This window comes from Malania oleifera, chromosome 6 (assembly GCF_029873635.1).
Source record: "Malania oleifera isolate guangnan ecotype guangnan chromosome 6, ASM2987363v1, whole genome shotgun sequence".
NCBI lineage: Eukaryota > Viridiplantae > Streptophyta > Magnoliopsida > Santalales > Ximeniaceae > Malania > Malania oleifera.
In genome coordinates this window covers 22,963,593-22,990,441 of record NC_080422.1, presented here as the reverse complement: position 1 = coordinate 22,990,441, position 26,849 = coordinate 22,963,593, and the positions used below count along the sequence as shown (strand labels likewise).

The 26,849-nt window shown below is 34.6% G+C and overlaps 1 protein-coding gene across 1 annotated transcript in view; it reads right to left on the bottom strand.

Annotated features, from left to right (window-relative positions):
- LOC131157705 (uncharacterized) overlaps positions 1-25,651 on the bottom strand; it is a 66,105-nt gene extending 40,454 nt beyond the window's left edge. The window contains 13 exon segments of the mRNA XM_058112040.1: positions 3,153-3,395; positions 3,477-3,561; positions 3,738-4,072; positions 4,316-4,515; positions 4,802-4,937; positions 11,247-11,713; positions 12,049-12,286; positions 22,558-22,768; positions 22,917-23,107; positions 24,631-24,749; positions 24,854-24,944; positions 25,052-25,198; positions 25,283-25,651. Coding sequence (XP_057968023.1) covers positions 3,153-3,395; positions 3,477-3,561; positions 3,738-4,072; positions 4,316-4,515; positions 4,802-4,937; positions 11,247-11,713; positions 12,049-12,286; positions 22,558-22,768; positions 22,917-23,107; positions 24,631-24,749; positions 24,854-24,944; positions 25,052-25,198; positions 25,283-25,411 — 2,592 coding nt within the window. The 5' untranslated portion in view covers positions 25,412-25,651.
- Between the last annotated feature and the right edge of the window lie 1,198 nt (positions 25,652-26,849).

Here is a 26,849-nt window from a genome sequence, read left to right as displayed (position 1 = left end):
ACTCAACGTAGAACCATGATGTACCCCCACTGTGATTGGAAATTCTTAAGACTCTCCTCCTTCAATCCTAACAATGGTCGTTGCCCTATCATACATATCCTTAATGATATTAGTATATCTATTGCATACTCCCTTCTTTTCCAAAACCCACCAAAGGACATCCCTAGGTACTCTATCATATGTTTTCTCAAGGTCAATAAACTTTTCCATTAGCCTTCTTAAAAAATAAATAGCTTCTATTGTCTACCTCCTAGGCATACAACCAAATTGATTCTCTAAGACCCTCATTTCTAACCTTATTCTTTGTTCAATTACGCTTTCCACAATCTCATCATGTGACTCATAAGTTTGATTCCTCGGTAGTTATTACAATTTTGAATATCACCTTTGTTTTTGTATAAAGGTACTATTGTGCTTTTCCTCTATTCCTCTGTCTTGAAAGATTTGTTAACCATACACTTCCAATATCCCCTAAACATTTCCACACTTCAATTGGGATGTTATCTAATCCTATAGATTTCCCACTTTTCATTTTTTTAACGTCATCTTTACTTTACAGACTCTAATTTTATGGATAAATCTCATATTTTATGTCTTTTCCCCATTTTTTTTCAATTTGGTTTTCATTAAACAGCTCATCAAAGTATCTTCGCCACCTCTCTTTTATGCCTTATTCTTTAACCAAGACATTATCGTTCTTATCCTTTATACAATTAACTTTACCTAAGTCTTCGCACTTCCTTTCTCTAGCTCTAGCCCCTTCTCCTCCTTTCGTATACAGCCTAGCATCTAAACTATCATAAGCTTGATGTTTAACTTCACTAATGGTCTTTTTTGCATCTTTTCTTGGCTCTTTACACTTTTTCAAGGCCTTCTATGCTGCTATAATTTTGCCATTTTTCTTGTACCAAATTCATTTTGTCTTTTTGGCTTTTTAAACATCTTGATTCCACCACCAGCTTTCTCTACTGCCCTTAGAGCATTCTTTCTAAAGTCAACAGAAATCTCTTTTCTTTCTGCCACATGTTTTATATAAAAGTAGCCTCATCCGATTCGATCAAATTGGTCGCAGCTTCTCCTTATCCCCTATCATGCAATCCCCCTCTTTGACTATTTTATTTTTAAATTTTACTCTATTTTCTCCCTTCGGGCTTCACCACCTAGGTCCTCCTACATTGATTTATTTTTTTCTCTCGTCCACTTCCTAGTAAATATATACTAGAACTCTATGTTGCGTAGTCAAGCTTTAACCTAGAATAACCTTACAGTCCTTACAAGATAAACGATCTCCCCTCATGGTTAAGAAAGAATCTATTTGACTTTCATTTCGTCCACTCTTGAAGGTTATTAAGTGTTCTCCTATTTTCTTAAAGCATGTATTCAATATAACCAAATCATAGGACATGGAAAAATCTAAAATTGAATTACCGGGCACGTTTTTATCTCCATATCCATAGCCTCCATGCATCCACTCATAGCCTTTATTGTCCTTACCAATGTGTCCATTCAAATCAGCTCCTGTGAATACTTTTTCAGACTTTGATATCCCTTGTATAACACTATCCATATCCTCCCAAATTTGCGATTTTTTAGGTTTTAGGCTACTTCCTAGTTGGGAACAATACGCACAATGACATTTTAGAACTCACTCAATACATCTAACGACTTCAAAACTAAAACTATCTTGTACTTCTGTTTTTTAATCCTATCCGTTATTCTTTTGACGTCTACCACATTATTTTTTAGGTCTTTTATCTACAATGATTCCCACCCCATTTTTTTCATTGATCATATGTATGATAAATTAAGTTAATTAACTAATAAAAAAATTAATTATACATTGCATTAATCTATTAAGCATGTCAGGTACATAAATAATAAGTAAATTAAACACGTTCTATTGTTTATTTGTCAAAGTAATAAAAATCTAATAAATTTTGACCAACAAGTTATATTGCATAACTATAACCTAAGTTTTAAACTTATAATATATAATCATAAATCTATCATTAAATTAATAAAGTACTAACAACTTGAAAAAGACAAAACTAAAATGAAAAGAAGGTTGAAATTGAAAAACATAGAAAAGAAATATCAAATAACTAACATTGACAAAATAAATAACTTCTCTTAACAAAATAATGCTCATATCAAATTGTTAATTGATGCATCTCTTGTGAATATTAATAGAAACGAATAAAATTTGTATCATTATCACCCTCATTATAATTTCCCCTCTCTTGACATAGCTTATCGAGAATGAGTTATGAAAGGGAAAAGATGAAAAATAAGAAGAAAGTTTAATGTATATATATGTATATATATAAATTTATTGTTGAAACAATCTAGATAAATAATGGCTGTAGCAGCCTTTACATAATAGTAGCCACCTGCAACAGCAGCAAAGACAGTGAATTTCTTCATTTAACGGTGTGTAACATACCAGTAACCCAAAAAACCTTTACATAATGGCATTACTTAACTAACCCAGCCATATTTAAAACCATGGGTAGTAAAGGCGAGGAGATATCTAAAAGGTATCAGCTATTATCATGCAGAAGAATGGAGTTTGAGGCACAGAGGGGATGTTGGTGCTGTTCTCTTGCAGTGACAAGCAACTCCAGGAGAGTAACAATTAAGAAGATGGAGGATGAGCAAAAACGGGAGAGAGAGAGAGAAAGATAGAGAAAGAACTATGCATCCACAGCAACCACATAAGAAACTTCCAGGATTGTGAAGAATTTGGACTACTTTCTGAAACTACTAAGATTTCAATTACGTAGTAATAAATTACTAGCATAAGCTAATTAAACGATTGCTAGTCACTGCTTAATAAACCCACAAAATTACAAAAATAACTCAAGATCAAAATAAACTTTTCCCTTCTTCAGGAACAGAAAAAGGAAAAAGAAAAGGTAAAAGCAGCAAAAGAAAAAAGCTTGAAAATTTTTAAATTATCTTTTTATTGAGCCTTTGGTTGTCTTTTTTGGTAAGCCTAATTTGAGAGTAATTTATGAAAATAGAGGAGTGTCATATTAAAACAAGATGTGCCACACAAAAATGGTATACACGAAAACATATATATAACAGCTGAAGTATTAAAAAAAATAAGAACTTAGTATTGATATAATCCCCAACCTGCACATATCAACCTCCATCCGACATAATTCCTCCGCATTTTAAGGCCCAAGCTCCAAATTCCCCCCCAAAATAGGAGGCGTCTGGCATGGGTCATGGCTATGGTCAATGCCAATCATTCATAAGGGTATATCATGCACCTCCAATCTTAGGTAAGTCCCTGTTCTAAGGCCCTCCACCTCAGTACGAGTGGCCTCGTCAAGATCATTAAGCTCAGCCATATTCATTTGTTTCCGAAGTTCAATCTCCTCCTTTAACTGCAAAACCAAACATGAGAATTTTAGAAAATGCATCAAACTAACATAAAAAGATATCAAAATACAAGCCTCAAAGTTTACCTTGTCATAAAATCCACCTTCCTTATCTTGGCTAAGTTGTGATTTTGCCTCAGGTTTATCAATATCCTCCTCAGGTGATTCATATGTAGATCAATATTAAGGTTACAATGTTCAGTCACATGGATGAGCAGACAGATTTGACATGCAACAAATTGGAATTGTAACACCCCAACCCTCACAAGAAAAAATAAGGCTCAAATAGAAACACAGCAAGAAAGCATGTACTGAAATATTAAATAACATTTCAAATGAAAAGGATATTCAGCATCAAATTTTGCACGGAGAGCAAGTTTTTTAAGCCTCCGCTTCTCAATTGCTAAGTCCTTTTCGTTCTGCATTGCATGGTCAGCATCGCCAGTTTGATGGCTCTCATACTTCTCCCCTGTTTCCAAATCTTCAAAATCACCATAAACTGCTTCATCAGCCTCTGAAACTTGACTTCTGAGAGCAGCCTTTGACCAATCTCCAGTGACAAAACGATCACGAATACTTTCAACAAACTCTTCCCTTTTCCAGTTTCTGAGATTTGCATGATTTGTAAATTTGGAACAATCCTCAGAATTGCATGTGTTACCATCAAATCCTTCCTTCAGCCGCTGCAAAAGGTAATACAGTTCAAAAAAGAGTGAAACATGCAAAATTCCAGTTATCAAAGGTCAAGCATATGGATTAAGTTTCTCAAATAAAATTAACTAGGTTCTTAAAGAAGCATTTTTTACTCAAAACAAAACAAAACAAGAGAACAAAACATAAACACAAAACACATGCATGTGCACAAAAATTCACATGAGAAGAAGACGATGAAGAAAGACAATGGTACCATAGCTTCTGGAACGAACCTTTTTTCCCTCTCCTTTCGGCTTAAAGAAATCATCCTCACTTTCATTATCCTCGCTGCTTTCATGCACTTCATCAATAGAAGTTACCAACTTTGATGCAGAGTTTCCATACACGAGTTGCATAAGATTGGCCTTCTGTCTCAGGACCGTTCTACTCAACAAGGACTCTTTCCACTTCGAAGCATTTCCCATCTCATCATCTGTGAAGGGAAACAATAAAAAAGCCCAGGAAACAAAGGAAAATATTATAAAACAAGATAATCCACCATAAATCCTAACCAAGAAACATAAACAAGAGACAGATGAGGAAAGACATAAAAACATAAGGCATGCTTCCATTCACAGTTGAGCTTTTCAGTGTACCCATCTTGATTGGTTCTGCCTCAAGATTGTTTAAGCTCAATTCATGGAAACATGTCTAAAACAATATATACATTTAAGTCCCCAAATATGAATATATCAACATAGAGGGGGAAACTTTACCACCTGTCCTTTGATTTTCTACTTCCTCTGAAAAATCTGAATCAGAAGATGGCAGGTTATCTACATCATTAGCATCTTCTTCAGCATCTTCATCTAAATCCTCATCATTTTCTTCATTGTCATTATCTCCATCAGCATCCTACAAAGAAGTGAGCATGATGAATATGAATACAACACAGCAAGTGAATAGCACGATTATTACACAGCTTATGACAAAGATAAATATAAACCAGAAACATATTTTTACATCTACAAGCATGAATCTAAAAATAAAAGTAAGCACATAGTGCAAACCACAAACCTTCAGAGGCTCCAATGTACAATCTAGAGTCAGTACTCCCTGTCGAACTCTAAATGATCAGTTCATAAAATACCGCAAACACAATATTGTGTTCCATTAAGCTGTAGCAAAGATTACAGTGAATTCACTAAGTTTCCCAAAATTAGCCTTTTGTTGTGAAATAAATGGTGGATGTCCCCATCCCTAGAATAAATGCCTCCAACTACTCCCTTCACTCTTCCTCTATCAATCATCCACCTTTTCCATGCTCCGTTGAATAATGAAGCAAAAACAAAATAAATATTATCCTCACATGCCCCTTCTGCGGCTATAAAAAGAGGTACAGATGAGGAAAGGAGTGTGCACAGAAATAAAAGAGGATCAGACTGAGAAGAAGGCAAACTCAGACAGAAAGAGGAGAAGCAGAAGAGAAAAGAGAAAGTGAGATATTTTGTACAAGGTGAGGAAGTGAGATATTTGTACAAAGCCAAATACATATTGTTATTCCTTTTAACATAGTGGAGTTTGATCCCATCCGCCCGTGGAGTAGGTATATCCGAACCATGTAAAATCTTGGTCTCGTCTGCATTTATTTTATTGTTAATTATCTGCATCTTTTTATAACACCTTTTAAATTTTTTAAAAAATGAGAAAAACAGAAATATGGAAAATTTAATTGTTAACAAATTACAATATTTAACATTTAGAAAAACAACTATTCGTAGTTTCTAACAAATCACCTGTTTTCAGACATATTGTCTTGCTTTATCTCCACTTTTTTCTGTTTTCAAGAACAAAAAAAAAAAAGCATAAAATGAACTAAAACAAGCATTAAACTCCATTTTTCATGTTGAACTTCCACATGGGGTTTTTAAGAAGGGTTAAAAGAAAGTGCCATCATAACTGGGGGAATTGCTTTCACATAAATTTGATATCAATGAATATGTTATATGTGTTGCCCATGATTGCAAGCGAATAATCTTGAGTAAAACAGAAGTTATAGTTTTTTAGATAATCTTTGATATAGCTTAAATGATTTTTTCTTTTAAATAAATTTTCAATTAAGCTTGTGAGCTAAAATAGAAAAAAATGAATTTATATTTTGCTTGCTATAACTTAAATTATGATATACTTATAACATATAAATACAATTGAATTATATTTTAAACATTAATTTTAGAAAATCAAAGATTGTTTACCCAATTACAAGAAAATGGTCAGATTTCATCATATGATTAAATAATATTCACAACAAATTGTTAATAATTTTTTGCAATAATATTTGCTTTTTGATTTGATAATAAAATTATGATCAATTTCTTTACTAGATTCTCCATTGTTCATAAAATTAAAAAAAAATTAAAATATATATATGTACACACACACACACAGTGTAAACGAAAAAAAAAAATGATATGAAGCAGTCCCTATCCACATCAAAAGGCCAAGTTAGTCTTGAGTAGCAAACATGCATAAATATGATAAGATATTAGTAACCAGTATGTAGCTACAATACTTTGAAAAACATGCCTAGATTTCTTTCTGGATGAGAAAAGCTTATGAAGAAAGAAGACTGTACAAAAAGGAAAAAACAAAATATAAAATAAAATAAGAATTTAATACAAATGGAAAAGCAAGATTAACCCAATAAGACCAACCAAAAAAAGTTATATTGCCAAAACGCCCTGTAGAGAATACAAAAAAGGAGCAAAAAACCAATACTGTCTCAGATTAAGGGGGTGTTTGTTTGCACTTAATAGTTAATAACCTCCAATTAAAGGTTACGTTCTTCATTAAGTGAGGCCATATTGTTTTTTTAAACTCCGAATAGGTGCTTAATGCCCTCAGATCAAACTAGCATTGATCTCCTTGCTGAATCAATCAGCACCAGGGATTTGCCTCATTTTAAAACGTCTGCCCGTAAAACACCACAAATTACCTTCTCTCTTCTTTTCACACATGAGCACACAACCACATACTCCTTGCTCACAGCTCCTCGATCACTCCACCGGCAAGCTCAGTGACAACAAAGAACTCACAGTAAAAACCATATATAACCAAGGGTTGAGATCTATCAGCTGCAAAATCCTCGAGCTGTTTGTCACTGAAAAATACATAATATAGATCCCAATCTTGGTAGCCAGAGCCGAAGCAGAAGCTATATTTCAACATTGATGAAGCAATCAGGAAAATTTCAAGAGTTCAATAAGAAATGGCAGGCGTTGATATTTTTATCTTTTATGATATTTTTATTAAAAGAAAATACATTTAACTAATAATATTTTTAAATTTTAAGTTTTGAGACATTATTTTTGCTATAATAAAAAAAATATGATTTCTGTTGAAAAAATTAATTATAAAGAAATAATTTTGAGTAAAAACAGGAAAGACATATATTTTGAAGTTAGTTACCAAACGACTGAAACAACTCAGCATTCAAATTTAAAGGCTAATTCCAGTTAGATTCACAATTGAATTCATTATTCAGCACTTAACTTTATCAAACACCCCCCAAATCTAGAGATGAACCTTGATCTCGAAATATAAAGGCATTCCTCTCCAGCCAAAGAGCCCATAAGACTGCAAACAACACTGCACAGCACCACAATATTCTAAAGTTCCTATGCCTTCCCAATCCTCTTAACACCAATCAACAGAAATGCCTCCAGAGCATGAGGACAACCCCAACACTCTACCAACAAACCAAACAGTTTGTTCCATAAGCACCAGCCAGAGTGCAGTTAAGAAACAAATGACCATGATCCTCGTTACTATCATAACACAACACCCAATCAGGAAGGAATTTTAGCTTTCCACACTCAATTAGAAAGTGGACACAAGAATGGAAATACAAGTTTAGATGAGTATAAAACAATTTACAAGAGAAAACACGGGAACTATCCAAACAAAAAATCTTAACATCCCCACAATAAAAGTAAAGATTAGAATCTAACAAACCCAGGACTGAAAAAAGTTCCACGGTTACCCCATCATTAAGGTTCCAACAAAACTGAAGATCTCAAGAAACAATAGAACTATTCATAACGAGGAACAAAGATATAAGTGGATCAAGACGCAAAAGATGAAATATATAAGGAAAAGCAACTAAAAAACATAATTTTCTGTAAGCCAGAAGTCTTTCTTAAAATGAACTCTGCACCATCTCCCACTTTATATTTGGCACAAAGAAAGAAAAAAGAAGTTACTTGCAAAATGAACGTACATAGACTTGTATGTGAAACTCTAGCTAGAATATTAGCATTCTGCCCGTTATCATGCAGACCACATTTATTTTATGTAAAATGGAGTCAATTTTTCAAAGGAAAATATCACAACCATTTACCCATCACAGCAATGTTTTTAGACACCAAAATAAGAGACTCAAGCCCATACGTATTTATACCTTCAAACAACCTCCTAACTCACATGATGATCCCTCTTCTCACCCCCTAACCAAAGAAAATCACACATGATCCTCTCTAGTTAATAGGCCCCAACCGGAATTTTATTAAGGATTGAAAAAATACAAGGGAACCAAAGAAAGACACACCTGGATTAAAGTAACAAAACCCGCATCATCCTTCCACCCATGTAAACGTTTCAACACATCCAGATCCCAAAACCTCACAAATTGAGGATTCTAATCAAAAGAAACACCTAAATGAGCCAAAGACCACTACAAGGCCCCAAAACTCACAAAGGCGACATACCTAGAAATCACATCAGGAAACACAAATTAAAAGCAGCTAGACCACATTTATCTAAAGTTATCTTGAACATTTTTACCAACTCAAAAACCTGTAAAATGGTGACAAAATGATCTTCTGTCATCTAACAACAACAGAATAGCATCATCTGCAAATTGCAGATGTTATAAGATCACTCCATCCCTACCTACAACAATATCATGAGCCAGACCTCTATATATGGCTGTCTCAATCATCCTACCCAACATATCAGCAACAAAAATAAAGAGAAAGGGTGATAAAGGGTCCCCTTTGTCTCACACCAACAAATCCCTATCTATTGCCCTCTCAGTCATACCATCAAAACATCAACAACCAAAATAAAGGAAAGGGAGATAAAGGATCCCCTTGCCTCACCCTACAGGCTAAAAACCAAATGTTAGGTAGACCATTAATAACTGCAGGAAAGGAAGCAGATCAAAGACAACCTCTAACCCAGCCCTGCCACAATGGAAAAACTAAAACCCTTCCTATCTAAGACCTCATCCAAAAAATGCCAACTACACCTGTAATATGCCATCTCACAGTCCAACTTAAGAGGGTAAATTATGCTTCTTACTCCTCCCCACATCCTCCACAATCTCTTTAGCCACAAGGACAGCCTCCAAAATATAACTACACGAATACACCTACAAAAGCCGCCAAGGAACTATAAATGGCACTTCCAACCACCTACTTAATCCTACCAGCCAAAACCTTAGCAATTATCAGAAACACTCATAATCAAACCAATATGATAGAAGTCAAGAACCCTAACAGATCAATTCTTCTTCGGAACTAAAGTGATAAAGGTCAAATACATACTCTTAGGGATCACGGCATATGCATGAAACTCCTGAAACACCTTTAACAAGTCAACCTTACCCGCTTCCCAGCAGCCAGCAGATTTAGGAGGACAAAAAAGGAGCTAGATTGACTCATCGGTAAGGGCATTACATCGAAACCTGCAGGGCATAAGTTCACCATGGAAATAATCTCTCCCAACTAGGGAGCCAAAACTGCATATAACTTGACCTCCCAATACCCCCACCCCATGGCATGGGAGTATTCTGTTACAAAGTTTATTCTAATTTAAACAAATTTAACATTTGTTTTTTAGAGGGATTCACTAATCTATATTAAAACAAATTTATTGTTTATCACTCTATTTTAATGATATTTGACATTTTACAATAGTTTTAAGAAGGATTTACTAATCTATATTTTTCAAGAAAAACATTCTTTACTCAACATTTATGATACAATTAATTTCACTCTATTCTTCAACCAAAAAGGCATTTTTGGTGTAACTACCATTTTGATTGATAGTGAGAATTAATTATTACAATCAGATATCTGTTGAAATCAAAGTCTAATAATAAACCAATGAACTTTTTACTATGACAAATTTATCGAAACTCCACAGTAGGAATACGGCCTTTTCAACTACCATAGGTAGCAAATCAAAGTTATGCACAAAGTTTTCAAGTTCAAAATTAATCTATCTAAAATTATTTATCCAAATGAAATTCTATTTAATTTTAATTGAACATAGAATTTCATGGGAATGCTTTGTCTTATTTTTAGAAAACAAGGATATTTCCATTCTCAAAATGACTTATATTACTGTACTTTCTCTTAACTGAAAATTTCAACTTATTATCTCTTTGTTTATACTTATGGGTTAAATATTATTGTACTGTCTCTTCACTGAAAATTTCAACATATTATCTTTTTGTTTATACTTACGGGTTAAATATTGTTGTACTTTCTTTTAACTGAAAATTTCAAGTTATTATCTTTTTGTTTATTCTTATGGGTCAATTACTAAGTTCATTTTAATTTCAAAAGAATTTGATCATTGTTTTTAGAGGATTCCATTTACATTTATCTTTTAGAAGTCAAGTAGATTGTTAATATAAATAATATTTTATGGTTTAAAAAGTTTCAGACAATGTCGAAACCCGATTTTTTCAGGATATGTCTTGTTTACTTAACATTTACAACACTGTCAAATTTATTTTATTTCATTTTTCAACCAAAATGAACATTTTTTTGTCTTATCTATAAAGATAGAGATAGTTTTGTTCACCAAATGGTTCACATTATTTGTGCTACACAAAGTTTTTCAAGTTCAAATCTTATCCTGTCTAAAATAATTTCTGAAACACAAATTTATTTAATTTAGTTTAATGTAAATCTTTTTGGAAATACTCTGTTTTATATATAGGATAGATTAGGTATCAACAGGCTTCTTTTACAGAAACACATGTAGTGACATAAGACAATGAACCTTTCATTTGAAACAAACCCACTGCCTCATCAAATAATAAAAGAAAATATCAAAAATTATAAATGGCAAAAAATTATATGATAATATTGCCCCAAAAAATAGTTCAGCTGATCATAGTGCTAAAAAAAAAAATTTGTTTTATAGGATTACCTTCAGATCATTATGATCAATGTCATTTCCAAATATAGCTTTTCTTCTCAGCCTTCCATCATGGAACTCAATACACTCCTCTAAGGAATTTTTTAAAGAAACTTGCTGTGACAATGCATAGCTGCTATCTTTATCAGAACCACTAACTTTACTCATAGCAGTTGCACCTTTTTGAGATTCACTATCTTGCTCAGAAAACTCTGAACCATCAAAATCCTCCGCATCACTTATTTCATCAAATCCATCAGCTTCAATTTCATCCTCAGAATGATATTGCTCTGAGGACTCAATTCCATGAATTGGTTCAGTATCTTCAATAGCATCTTGGGAATCACACTGGGCAACTGATGACATATTAGGCTTCCTGCCAAAAAGGGTAATGAAGCTGTTCTCTAGCTTTTCATCAATTGAATATTTCGTATTCTGTAGTGATTTCACCAGAACTTCACCAACGTCACGATCCCTTTCTGGTAAGACATACAACCTACTGTCAAAAAACAATCACGGGAACTGCAGCAAGAACTAAAGATATTGCCATATGCATTAATTCACCCATGCACATAACATACATACAACATAACTCATAAATACAAATATATATGAATGTTCATATGCATGCATGTGCATACATTTGCACATCCATAAAGAAATAATTTGAAAATTCAACTTCTCGACTTCAATAAAAGGAAGATGCATAAATGTAAAGAAGAAATTCTGCAAAACATTTAACCTTCACAAAAAATAACTAAAGACATATCTTGTCCACATAATACATTTCAAAACAAAGAAATGAATTAAAAACCTTTGCATGCCACTTCATCTTTATCATCAACCTTCGAAAACTGTACAAAATGGTCATTTATGTTAATGTAGACAGCATCCTTGTCATACAACAGATCCCCAAGTCCAGACATGGGTCCATAAAATAGCTTCTCCTTGTCACGCAGTCCCTTTTTCTTAGCAGCCGATGGAAGAGGGCAAGGATCTGGTAAGCCCATAACACCAGCTAGACTAAAATCACCCACACCAGCAATATGCACCTGATTACAACAATAAGATTAGACACCAATTGCATAATTGACAGATCAAAGATAAAAGACAGGCACGTCTCAAAAAATAATTTAGAAGTGTAATTACAAGGGGGTTCAACCCTTGATTGATATATATAATATATGTATATGATAAATTTTAACTAGCTGTTTTCCCATCTCTCTGAAGTTCAACACCTAAGGTCCTATCTCTAGTCCTCTGTACATTGCTCCCTTTCTTAATAAGATCCTGGTCATTATTTCAAAAAAAGGACCCAAAAATAAAGAATAAAAACAGTTTGTTTCTATAAAATTAATCAAACTGTGTGTCATTCAAGCGAAGATATATGACTATGGTAATTTGTAGTGCAAATCAAGAAGCTTGATCCGAGAAGACTGATGGGTTCCAAGTTTCAAGTTGCAGGGAGTTGTCAGATTGCATCAAACTTCAGCTTTCTAGGTTCTGTCAATGGCATAAAAGGGGACGTACTCTGTCAGCCCATCTGCTCAGAAATAAACGTCCAGAAGGCATTTATATATTAGGCAGGGGAGTGCTTCACAATCACCCAATGACCATCAATCAACATATTACTGATGGTGAAAAACAAGATGTTTCAGATGTGTCAGATTTCAACCCCAATAGAACTTTTGCCTGCTTTTTCCTTCTTTTGCTAAATTCAGAACCACAAAGCAGAAAATTGCAAGAACAGTCCATGGTTTTAAATGGTGATGAAGGGAAGCATACCGTAGCAGTAGCAGGTGCAGCAAAACACAGGTTACTGGCATACATTAAGGTTGTCTTCCGAAGGCTTTGAGGATGAAGATCTCAGATTCTTTTGAGGATTCAAAGACAAATAATAAGTGAAGATAAGTTGCAAGAAAGGCACTAGTAGCAGCAATTGATTAATTGAACAGGTTAGAATATACCACGGCTGACTGGAATGGCGTGACCAAATGGAACAGAAATGAATTTATTAAAAAAAAGAAGAAAAAACACTTTCAGTTGTCTGGATAACAACTCAAGGAAACAGATACAAATGGGAGGGGGAAGGTAGAGAGAGAAGAAAATTCTTCCCATAAAATGTTCGATCCACAGAGAACAATGATAGTTGCCCCATTTTTAAGACCTTAAAATTCCAAACAAATAAAATAAAAAATAAACCAACTAGTTTGTCTATGCAATAAGTCATAAACTGGTACTTTCCATCACTTTTCATTCCTTTGGGTTCATCCACACATCATATACATATTTCCATCCCCTTTCCCCTCCAACACATCTCATTGCAAGTAAGTTATGCAAACAAGGTGTGGTATCATAGTCTGAGGACAAGCAATTTGTCCAGGAAATGCCTTGAACAAAGGGCTGCTATTAGATTTTTTGGAAAATAGAAACCACACATATTTTCCTTTGAGAGAATAGGGCATGTTTGTTTGCATTTAATTTCCCCTTGATAAGCTGGTTTCTCAATTTCTTTGAACAGACTTAGTGAATCCGACGTATTTGATTGCACATCTTAATGCCTCTTAATATTTAAAATATCACCCCCTCATTATGTCATTCTTAATCATTCAAAGACTGCTCAACACTTCAAAACTTGTTCCAGAGGTCAATACTTCTCAGTTCACACTTAATTTTATCAAAAAAACTAGGATGGAAAACTGTTGATGCCGTGATACGAAGGAAAATGTAAAATTAGAGACTGCAAATGGGAAATTCTACAGGCAGTTGCAACTGCTGGAAGCACTTTTTTTTTTCCCAGATAAACAAAGAAGTTATTAAAATAGGGGAGATAACGTACAAAAAGGGCAAGAAAATAAAAGCATGGAAACTGGAAAACAAGATATCCTCGAAACTTGAAAGTAAAACAGCAAAAAAACCAAGAAAACAATCAGAGAAGAAAAAAATTGGTGAATCTTAGACACAAATATGCAAGGGCTAGAGCAAGTGATACCATCTCCAACAGTAGCATCCCACCCATTATGTTTTAATCCAAATTCACTACAAATTACCTTAAGCCAAAGAGAATTAGGTTCTTAGGGAAAAATGGCAGTCACTTCCCCACCAAGGAAATATCTTTGGACACCAAATAACCTAGACCCAAACCTCCCTCCCTTTTAAACCTATTCACAATCTCTCACCATGATCTCCACCCCTCTCCACTAATCAATTTCTCTAGTCTTCAAGCCACCCTCGCATGAATTTTAAAAAGGCACAAATAATACAGAAGAATAGAGGCAAGACAAGCATGGACAAAAGTCATGCAACCCCCGAAAGTAAAGACAGCTCCTTTCCACCCATCCAACATCCTAGCATCTATCTAATAGACAAGGTCTTGAAAAAAAATTGTAGTAGGGTTACTACTTAAAGGGAAGCCTAAATAAATAATAGAACTGATGGAGATGTTTGTGTCCCAACAAAATGCAATTAAGATGAGGCACAGTTTTACAATCAGGAGCAAAGTGGTTGAATTGGCCACTGCTTAACGGTATTAAGGGCTTCCAAACAGTTACAAGCCATAGATCAGAGGCCCCCAATTCAAAACCATTACAGCCTGCTATGTTATCAAATTGGCTGTGAAAAGGGTATTTGAGCCCTGTTATTGCATTTTTCATTATCTTTCCCATACTAAATCTTAGATTTTAGAAACTCCGTTAAAATTGGATTATTTTAATTAGTAGTTGTTTTTAAATTTCCATCTTAAGTTTAATTACTTTATATTCAGTTTGTATTTTAGCTGATAACTAGCCTGCAAATAAGAACATGTTTTTCCATCATTATTAAATAACAAAATATTTGTCTCGTACGTTGCTTCAATTTTATTAAATATTTTTCTTCCACTTAGTTTTTTTTAAGAATATTCAACTAGAAGCTATGCATAATGCATTTTGTGCTTACATCATTTGTTTACAGGTACAAAACCATTAAAGAAAATGGGACAGAATCACAAACTAGAGGGAACAAGTTATTTTCCAGTGATCATCTAAAGAACAATTACAAACGTGTAGCTTTCCACCTTTGGATATCAGAAAATAAAATCCCCCAAGAAGTACCCAAAAATTGTGCCCAAAAAGAAGCGAGGGAAACAACACTATCCATAACTGGGAAGAGTTTTGGCATTGAAAATCCAAACATTTCTATCAAGCCACAAAGTACAGAGAATGGCAGTATCCTTCTTTTACTTCTCCCAGAACCCCAAAACTGCATGAACATAAAGTCATCCACATTTTGTAATATTACAAAACTTCATCAAAAATAGAAAAAAGGGTAATCCAGAGCTGTTTCACCACCCAACAATGTAGAAAGAGATGCATGTTAGTCTCACTAGACTCTAGGCACATTATGCAAACATTTATGCTGATGGCCAATCGCCATACAGGACCCCCTTAAATGTAATAATTCATCTGTATTAATCATGCTAAGAATCAAAGTCCAAATGAATGCCAAATCTTAACAGGAACCTAGCCTTCCAATTGAAATTATTCAAAGGAAAAGAACAAGAGGTTCACAGTTCTGATAAATGAAGGAAAAATGAATTCGAAGGAAAAAGAACTTGAACAATCCCCCTAGCCAAACCCTCGAGTCGTGCCTTGTTAGGGGAACAAAAGAGTCCAAAACTCTCAGCAAAGTAGTCTCATTCGTTGAGAATCCCGAAGAAATGGAAATCCCAAAAAATAGAGTCAATCTCTGAAGAAAAGAAAAAGTGTGATTGGAGCATTATGAACAGATCCACCAAAACCTCCAAGAAAAAAGAAAAATCTTTCGACTTACAACTTCTCTCTTTAAAAACTTTTTGGAGTAAACACTGGGCCTGAATATTAAGTATGAATCATAGTTCAAATATTTCTTGATCTGTGACATATACTACTTTTTCCAGATACTAGAATGAATATCCAACGAAGTAGAATCATCTCTGAAGATGACAGATGATCCATTTTCTGTATTATCAATTGAATCAGAACCTTTCTAACAAACCAGCCACACACTCATATTCGAGAAATACAGAAACACAGTAACTCCATGGTCGAACTACCAAAATAGAATGGACTAGAAATTCAAGCTAGATGATTCCCTCATAAAGTTAAGATGATTTTTTTTGTTTTTTAACAGTTTGGGGAATGGGAGCTGAGTTGCCCTTTGGTTCTCCCCAAAAACAACCGGCTTTTTTTAACCTACTTTTAAAGAACTCAAAAAAAATTACAAAATTTAAAAAATGAATTTTCTAGTTTGAAGAGTAAAGAGAATTTGTTTATAAAGGTCTAAAAAAAAAACAAGAAAAAGAAAAGGTTATTAAAACCATTTTAAAAGAATAATTAAAATCTTTCAAAAGTAAATCCAGTTCTATTGTTTGGGTTAAGTATATAAATCAAGTGAAACTACCAAAGGAAAAGCTTCTATAATCAGTAATTGGATGATTCATGATCTTCCATTCAAAATCGGTCTATGGATTCAATTGGATAAAGTATCAACTAATGGGGAAAACAAAAAAGAAAAATAGAACAGAAAAGTTTTTGGCTCCCGAATATTGAACTGACCAATTAAACTTTTATAACATTCTCCTTTTTTCTTTTTGAAAAATAAGCTATCATCATCCATTGACATTTTCCCAGAATTTTCCGTAGATCTCTTTGAGATAAATATTCTTTTTTTCCATGTAATTACAGATGAAAAGTAAGTCTCCATATCTGATTCGTAAAACCGAATTCTTGAAATTCAGCGGATACCCTGTTTCCTTCTTTTTCTTCTTTCAAAATGACTGAAATAAATGTATTTGTTACCATGACAAGAATTTTTCTTCCCTCTTTGACATATATGAATCTTACCAATCATTAATAATAAAAAAGCCAGTCATTTTAATCTGGTATTCATAACAATCTGAATTTTGTTATAGACCCTCCCAAATACAAATGTTATTACTATTGCCCACTTTCAACCATGTAAGATGAAAGAACAAATGAGCAACTAGGAAACAAATTTCCACGGGCTCACATAAGGAAGATTGCTACAACATCTAATATCCCACCCATTACAACAAACCACATACTTGGGCGAGGATGCAAGGGGGGACTGGAGGGGGATCGCCCCACCAAGCTCCCCAGTCTTTTTATTTTCAATTAATTTGCCATTTAAACTTACCCGTGCATATCTAATCCTTCCACTTCTCACCTGCCCCTGCCAGAAGAACAGTAAAAACCACAGGTTCTCCTTTGGAAAATCCATCCTACTAGGTACAAACCCTGCAGTTCATTTGTGAACAACAAACTACATCTATATTCATATGGAACATTAAAGTAAATAGATAATTAAAATATGACTTTGTTTTATTTTATATCAAAATTATGTAAATTTTTATTTTAAATAGTAAAACATCATAATTTAAAAATTAATAACTGCATTTATTATTATCATTGTTATTGTTGTTGTTGTAGTATTTCAAAATTTGTTTGTCGAGAGAAAACGATAAGAGTTTTAGCTAAATCTGATAAAGTGGATCAAATTAAATAATTCATACTGGATTAGAGGATTATTGAGTGGGGAAATTAAAACCTATATCCAACTCAATTAAATGATTGTTCGAATCAAATAATTTGTGACAATTGGTGGATCAACCATGATGGTTGACGGACAATTTGTCATGCCTAATAATAATTTATTTTTAATTTGGTCAATAGCTTATTTCAAAACATAATAATTGAAACTATTTTTAAATTTAGAATTTGTACAAAAGCATAACTGTTCTTAAAACTAAAATCATAATAACATAATTATTTTTAAAATATAATTCTCAGAAATTGAAAAAAAAAAAAACTCATAAATCAAAATGTGATTTTTCATATAATTTTTAATATAAAAAGCATAATTATTTTAAAGACCAATTATTAAACAAATCAACTTATTGATGTTCCTGAATAACTTTAAACCTCAAAAGTCTCTATAGTGTTTTAATCCATCACCTTATGTTGTCCACAATAAATCTACTAAAATAAATTGAATTGCACATTCGTGAAGGATTAAGTGGATCAGATGTAAATTGGAATAAGCAGATTGGATTTGTTTCAGATCAACAGATTTTTACTTTTAGCTGTAAAGGAACATATTAAAAGCATTAAAAATAAAGTTAAAAGCAATATGGATGAAAAATTTCTTGTCTAATGACATAAAAATCTAAATCAAAGGTTAAAAGTAAAGAATTACTAATACAATAATAGAGAATAGTTACATATACTTTGGCTCCCCAGGCTATGACTTCTGGATCCACCACTGTACATACTTCTCATAACCTGGTGCTACAAGGAAATAACCTCTAAGGGAAACCTCCATAACCATTTCCCAACTAAAGAGAAGTTTTTATTGGACATCAAATTACCAAGTTACAAACCCCCTGCTGACTTGCATTTTTCAACCATATCCCAACTATAAGGCCTCATTTGATTGCACTCTTTTATCAGAAAAAGAGAATTTATTAAAAGGGCACCAAGGGGTGTTACCCATTTTCAAACAAGAAGAAAGAGAAAATTAAATGAGTGTCCAGCTTGTACTTCCCCCTAAACCAGGAAAAAAGCCTAGAAATTCTTCTACCCTTGAGGATTTGGGAGAAGTAGAAGTTCCTTCATGGGCTCTAGCATTTCTTTCTCTCCATGTAAACCAAAAGATGTTGAGAGGAATAAAGCACTAGGCTTTTCCCTTCTCCATTCGCAGAAATACCTTTTCATGCTCAAATTTCCTTTCCAACAGATTCAGCAGTAGCCTGCAGTCTCAGCATCAAGGCATCTATTAACCAAATTGAAACCACCTCACCAAAAATTATTGAAAGAATCCTCACCAAGTTACCCCCAAGAAAAAAAAAAAAAAAAAAAAAAAACAACTATGATTGGCGTGAGTTTTCCAAATAGCTTTCCTAGGGAAATCAAGTCTGGCCTTGGAATGCCAGTCCAGCTACTTGTAGAAGGGGCTGACTGTTAAGAAACCATTTTTATTGAGCTTCCATATAGGCACATCCATTTTTATCCCATTGGGCACATTCCCATACAGGCAGCCATAAAATCAGCAATAGAATCAAGCTCCCAATCATGAGCATTTTGAACAAAAGGTATGTTCCCAGCTTGCCCTGTTGAACTATGAGTCACATATATACTCACCAAAGCAATCTTTGTTACAGGCAAGGTTAATTGAGAGCTTAAGAAGATGAGCAGCATGAGCCGCACCAGATATCATGTCAAAAATAATGTGTTGCTCCCATTCCCTACATGAAAGTGGATGAGAGTGAGAAATCCTTCCAACCATTCCTGATCAACTGCAAAAAATTGACTCCGTAGAACTGCCTGGACTCATCAGAAATCCACCTGTTTGATCGAAGCTGTACTTCAAAGTAATGAGCTTTCTCCAGTGTAACTTTTCTTGTTCATGAATCTCATCCACTTACCCAGGAAAGCCTTGTTTAAGGAAGGATGTGTGTGTGTGTGTGTGTGTGAGAGAGAGAGAGAGAGACCCAAACTGCGTCTTAGGATTCGTTGTCCGGCCACATCCCGTCAAACTAAATAGAACTTAAAGACCTTCCTCGTATTTCCCCAAAGAAATAATTTTTAAATGTCTCCCAGTCTTTTGGCCACAGAAAAAGAAGAGGGACATGAAGTGAATTGATTGGTTGGAGAGGATGCTTTGCTGAGAGTAAGTCAACCACCAGTAGAGAGTTAGTTATGCTTCCAACCAGCCAATTTTTTTTTCTAATCTTTCAAGGATAGGATCCCAAATCTTTTTTTTCCATAAACTTTGCACCAAAAGGGGGATCAAAGTAGTTCAAAGGAAAAGTCTGCAACTTACAACCCATTATGCTAGCCAAGAGACTGCCATCATTCACATCTCTAATGGGAATGAGCTCACTCTTTTCCCAAATTGACTTTCAAACCAGAAATTGCTTCAAAGCAAAGAAGTAAGCATCTGAGATTATGAACTTGACAAGCTTTTTCCTCGCAAAAGATCATGGCATTGTTCACACAGTCAATCTGGTCCTCGTTTGTTTGCACTTAACTGCCTCTTAATAGACTGTAGGTCTTAATGGTCTAAAATCTCTTAATTTGTAAATCTATTAACTGGTACTGAATTACCTCCTAATTGTTAAATCTATACAGAGGCTCTGCTGGATATTTTTTGACCCAAAAAATGTAAATTTCACAATACTCCATTATGTGACTCCCTTGTCTCCTAAATCATATCTTACATGCATCTTCAGTGACTAAAAAATTCAGTATTCAGATTCAAAGATAGTTCCAATTAAATTTAGAACCTCGTTCGTAGATTTCACATGTAAATTTATACAGAGGCTCCTAATTGTTAAATCTATACAGAGGCTCTGCTGGATATTTTTGACCCAAAAAATGTAAATTTCACAATACTCCATTATGTGACTCCCTTGTCTCCTAAATCATATCTTACATGCATCTTCAGTGACTAAAAAATTCAGTATTCAGATTCAAAGATAGTTCCAATTAAATTTAGAACCTCGTTTGTAGATTCCAAATCAGTCATCATTCAGCATGTAATGCTTAATTTTATCAAAAGGCTCCTTAACAAGATGATCCCTCTTACTATCCCCACCCCCCTACTAGACAATAAGAATTCTCTTTTAAGCCACTCAAAAGCCCACACTACTCTCACAAGAATTCTAAAAAAAGGATTTAAAAAAAAAAAAAAAATAGACATATTGAAAGGATGAACTGATAAAAGCAATACAACATCCCAGGGCAAGGCCAAGTACGCCATCTTCCACCCCTCCAGCCTTCTACCCACTCTCTCGACCAAGGAATACCAAAAAGCAACGGGATTAGGATTGACCCCTAAAGAAAGACAGACCCAAATAAGACAAAGGCCAAGCCAATAAAAAAACACAAAACCAGCTAAAGCCATGGACCCCTCAAAATCACCATGTTCCAGGTTACCTTGCCACCCCACTCTTAGACATGTTGATCTTCAACCCCAAAATCTTCTCAAAAATTCTCAGTGAAGATCTTTTTGGAATATCTCAACACCATCCTCAAGAAAAATATAGCATCATCAGGTTGAGAGTTGAGAGGTCTCGCATGGAGTCTAGTATCAAGATAAGGTAGGAACTGTTTGTATGAGTGTGCTTTTGGTTTTTATGAATGCAAAGACTCTCTTAGACATTCATCCCACTGGCAGGTACTAGGTCAAATTTCAATGAGAACATCTATGCTCCTAGAATTGAACATTTGTCAATGTAGATGGATTTTAGAGTCCTCGTGTCATCAAAAGTTCCTTCTAAAGAACGTATCACATCATTCTTGAATTCTCATTGATGTGAGTGATATTAAAGGGTGCGATACTTTTTGATTTAAAAAGCATGCAGCTCAAGGTGAAGGACAAGGGGAACGCACATTTTGTAGCAGCTCCAAATTGAAGATTAAAGAATGTGTTAAGAAAAGGTGGAATAAGTAAGTTTTTAAGGGATTTTTAAATGAAAAGGAAGACTTGCTTCACAAAATTGATTTGAATGAAGAAAGAAATTGAATAGTGAAACTAAATACAAGCTTTCTAATTTCACTAGTATAAAGGAAATTACATGGAGGCAAAAACTATGGGCCCAAAGGCATGACAACGGAGAAGAATCTTAGGAATGCAAAATTGTTTCACAGATTGGCAAATATTAAAAGGAGATTCAATCTTATGAGCGAGGCTGAGATGGATAAGTTCGTGATTCAAGAAGATAGAGAGATGAAAGAGACTCTTTGAAACTTCAACAAAATCTTAATTTCAGAGCTGGTTGAGATAAGGGCATCTATTAGAGGGCATGGCTTTTGATAGCATTTAAGAGGGAATCTGTCACAGCTCTTAAAGAAATGCAATGGTGACATAGTTCGACGATTGAATTGGTTCACTAATTCAAACAGATTGGGAGGTGGTGAATAGTTATATTATGAGGTTATCTTTGGTTCACAAAATGTCAATTCTGAGGAATATAATGGTCATAGTTAGATTTGATAGCTTAAAAACGGAAAAAAGAAAATGTTCTCATCACAAAGCAAATGACAAAACAAAGTTTTTATTTTTTAGCTTTCTTTTTCTATCAAAAAAAACATGTTCTAAATTCTCCGAGTGAGAGCACAGCACAAAAAACAAAATAAAATAATTAAGGAACTGTTTTTGAAATATCAAAACATAAGAACACACAACTAGAGATAATGTACTTGAATATTTCAGTTATAATTAATATACCATTCAATAATTATTAAAAATAAATAAAAGAGGTAGAATACTTCAAATTGCAAACCTTAGTTCCTTTCTTCAAATTACAACCTCGCAAATAACCATAGAGTATGACATTTCTATCACACTTCCTATTCATATGCACTCTTTCTGGAGGAGTGACATCTTCAAAACGATCTACCAAAACATAAGGATGAGAAACTCGCCAAGACAGAGGCTGAAACTTCATAACGGAGATGAACCTTGCAAGATTGTGAATTTCCCGTTTTGCATACCTGTGAATATCAAAAATTTCAAATAAAAAGAACAAAAGAAGACAAACAGACATGGCACAATAAAAAAACTAAAATCCTGGATAACTTAAATTCATACAAAAGTACATTCAGCACATAAGACTCCAACAGACAGAAACAAGATACTCACTTCCCATGAATGAGACCAGACAAATAGAATAATTTAGCTCCATCATATATTTCAGTCCAAAACCGATGCTTGAGTCGCTGCTTTGTCTTTTTAAGTTTTTTCACATCCTTGAACTTATCAAGGTGTGTAAGCACTCCCATAACCTTCGGAAATCCATGAACTTGCAAAATATTAAGGAATTCAAATGTTTCCTGAAAGAGAAGAAAAAGCAAAACTAAATAAGAAGGGAACACCCTGCACGTTTAAGCAGACTAACAGATGACATGCCTAATAAAATGTTCAAGGAAAGAAGAAGGAATAAGAGTACGTCTACGCCTTCTAATTGAATGAAACAATTTTCTTGTGTTTTAGAATAATTATGTGGCAGTCCATAACCATGAATCAAAACATCCCAGAGAATTAAGCCATCACCACAAAAGACTTAAACAATTTGAGAAAGTAGCATCATTTGATTCCAGCGGCCAATTCAATTATGATGAACTTTTGCATCCAATGATAGGCATAAAATAAAAATGTTCAATCTTTCTGCAGAATGACCCACACATGATATAATGTCACAAGGTTATGGAGAACACCAAAATGGGGCAACTCCACAATGCAGACAATGAAATGGTCACAATAGGATTGGAAATGGTCTATATAAAGAGTTGTACATTTCTTTAATAATGGATGAACAAATGAAGAACTTTCAAGGTTGTTGTAGGTATATTTCTCATAAATTAGGTGGATTCCTAGGATACAGTCCTTTTCTTATTCTTTCTTATTTTAGATTTCAGCATAGCCCTAATTTCCAAGTTCCCCAACACTAAAGCTGTAACTTGAAACCAAGAATCTCCCAAACCCATATCAACAATCTTAGATCCATAGATAATAAAGCCCTGTATTAGTCTCCAAGATTCTATTTTTTTTTTAAAATAGTTCCTATCCCCAAAGTTATCCACCAAAAGCCCAAATCCTAAATCCTATGTTAAATAAAATTTTACAACAAACTACAACATGTCTCAGCCCTTAGAAACCCCAAAACCCTCTATCAACCTCCTTATCAGAAATTTATTTTCTTCCGTGTTGGTCGTCCTCCATGAATCCAGTAGCAAAACATCAGCAAGCAGGATTGCAGAATCACAACAGAATAAACGAAACAAAATAGCTGCCAAAACAGGGTCACTTTTTTTATTCACAAAAACTATGTCACTTGATTGAATGGGAACTGATGCATGACCAACCTTCAATTTGAAGCTTTGATATTCACAAAAACGAAGGGGAGCTTAGGCACAACGGTAAGGTTGCCGCTGTGTAACCAGGAGGTCACGGGTTCGAGGCATGGAAACCGACTCTTGCAAAAATCCAAGGTAAGGCTGCCTACTATAGACCCATTGTGGTCCGCCCTTCCCCAGACCCCACATACACGGGAGCTTCATGCAACAGGCTGCCCTTTTATATTCACAAAAACAACATCATTTGATTGAATGGGAATTGATGCACAACCAACCTCTAATTTGAAGTTTTGAGCATCATAAATCAGAATTCTTGCAATCAGTAAATCCACAAAAAGAACTATTCCGCACTCACATTCATAGCCAGTTAAAATGAGCGAATACATTGGATGATACATCATGTTAGACATCCAATGGAAGTATATTCAGAGAAAGAAACAGCAATAACTCACCATTCTGAAATCAAAACTTCAACAATGAAAGAAAAAACAATAACTCACCATTTCAAAACCATAGCTTCCATCTATAAGAAGCAACGCTAAATCAGCAAACTTTGCCACATCAATCATGCCATTGATGTCATTTGGGCACTCCACAAACTGTAGCCGCCTTTGCTTGCCTAAACCAATGGACCAACCAATATGCTACTGTCAGAATACAAGACTCACAATACCTTAGCCAATCAATATTTTGAATAAGTTTAATCAGAGGTCAAGCATAAACCTGATACAATGGTGATCGGGCCTCGAACTTCGGGTAAATTATGCTTGGTATAGTGCTTCACAAGACATTTTATTAAAAGAGATTTCCCAACCTACACTCCATCGAGTTTTAACATCAACTACCGACTCATATAGCACCGGTGTCAATCAAGTCGCCCAACAAATCAACCCAAAAAGAAAAGGGCATTCAAAATATTACCTGGGGAGGACCATGAACTACAACAACATAGGGGGCAGGATCCCCTGTTGAACGGTCAATGATGGGGACACGAAGCCTTTTTTGCTCTTTCTCTGTAGCTCGCGATTGCAAGCGCTTTGCCTTTGCAGATGAATTGAATGCAAATGCCTACCATAACACAATCAAACTTCAGCATCGTACTGTTAAGCATGATAACTGATAAAAATCAAGAGGAACTACATAAGATGATACCTTTGGGTTCTTGTGATTTTCATGGTCTGAAACACCACGCTTATTCTTATTTGATTTAGCTTTTTTCTTGGCAGAAGGGCCCGATTGACGAGACCGGTGAGACTTATGAGACTGCTCTTCCTCACCCATTGTATGCTGTATAGCTTGCGGCTTAAACCCTACCAGCGGAGCAACAGCCAAGCATCATCCTTGATAATACTAGTTAATATATACAGCTGAGGCAAATTGGCGGCAGAGAAAGAACTGCCAGTGGCAGCGGATGGCAGGGCACCGCAGAATAGTTTTGCTCGCTCTGCTCGTTCAGTGGAGGGGGCGGCACAAGCAGGAAAGGAAGTAGCAGTTTAGGGCTCGTAAGAGAAATAAACTTTTGGGAAAATATTGTCATGCCCGTTAAATTTTATTAAAAAAAAACTTTAGTTATCTTTTAATTGAAAATACCTATTAAAGACGATTAAATTTAATAGACTAATTTTATGTACAAGATACATCAAAAACCAATACTTCTTTGGATAAAATTTCCTTTATAATGCTAAGGGATAGTTTAAAACCAGGTATGTTTTTGAAAAAAATATTAAAATTAATCACTTATAAGCAAAATAATGCACCAATAAATACTGAATTAAATAAGGGCATATCACCACTATATAAAAGGGGCACCCGGGAGGATGTTAGTATCTCATTCTCATTCATTATTTCTTATTGTTGTAATTTAAACCTCCCCCAATTCTTGACTTAAGTGTCAGAGTGATCCCCGAAGTACACTCCGAGTCTTCCAAACTATTTTTGTTTGAATTCTTGCAGGTGGTCACGGTCAAAAATTAATACATGTAAGTCATTCAAATTTTTGGCAGCAATAGTTGACGTCGTTTGTGGGAACCGAGAGGGTTTCCATCTTTGACCATGGTCATATCACATCACTCCAAATCTGAACCCGCTGCTGGAGACCAATCACCCCAATCAATTCATTCTACTCCAACAGACAATTCATTACCAAGTGCACCTCTAAGTGAATTTTTGGCTTTCCAAATGAGGGTGGAAGAATGTTCACTATGATCCTACACCAGAGAATGGATCATATGTGTTAACTTTGGTGTAATCCCAAAAGGGGGGTGAATTTGATATTTAAAAATTATTCTTCCTAGGTTTAGCTAAGCCAACAGCAGTAATACACAACGTAGGATCTTTCTAAGCAAATATCAAATGCGTAGATAAATATAATATGCAGAAATATAAAACAGTGCACACACGATATGTTATCGAGGTTTAGTCAATACTGCCTACGTCCCCGCCTCTAGTTCACAAACCCGAGGATTCTACTAATGTTCACTTACCAGGTGGAGCGACACCGTTTACAACACCAGGTCAAATTACCAAGGCTGACCTCAACCTTTACAGTCAATCTTTACGGGCTAGATTAATGCCCCTTTAGGCCACGCCTAGAATATAATAGATAACTAACACAATTTCATGTACAATTTCAATCTTTATAACACAAGCAGATTTGTACAAAATTACAATCTAAAATATACGCACTCACAGATGATAAGATCTAATGCTCAAGTGAGAT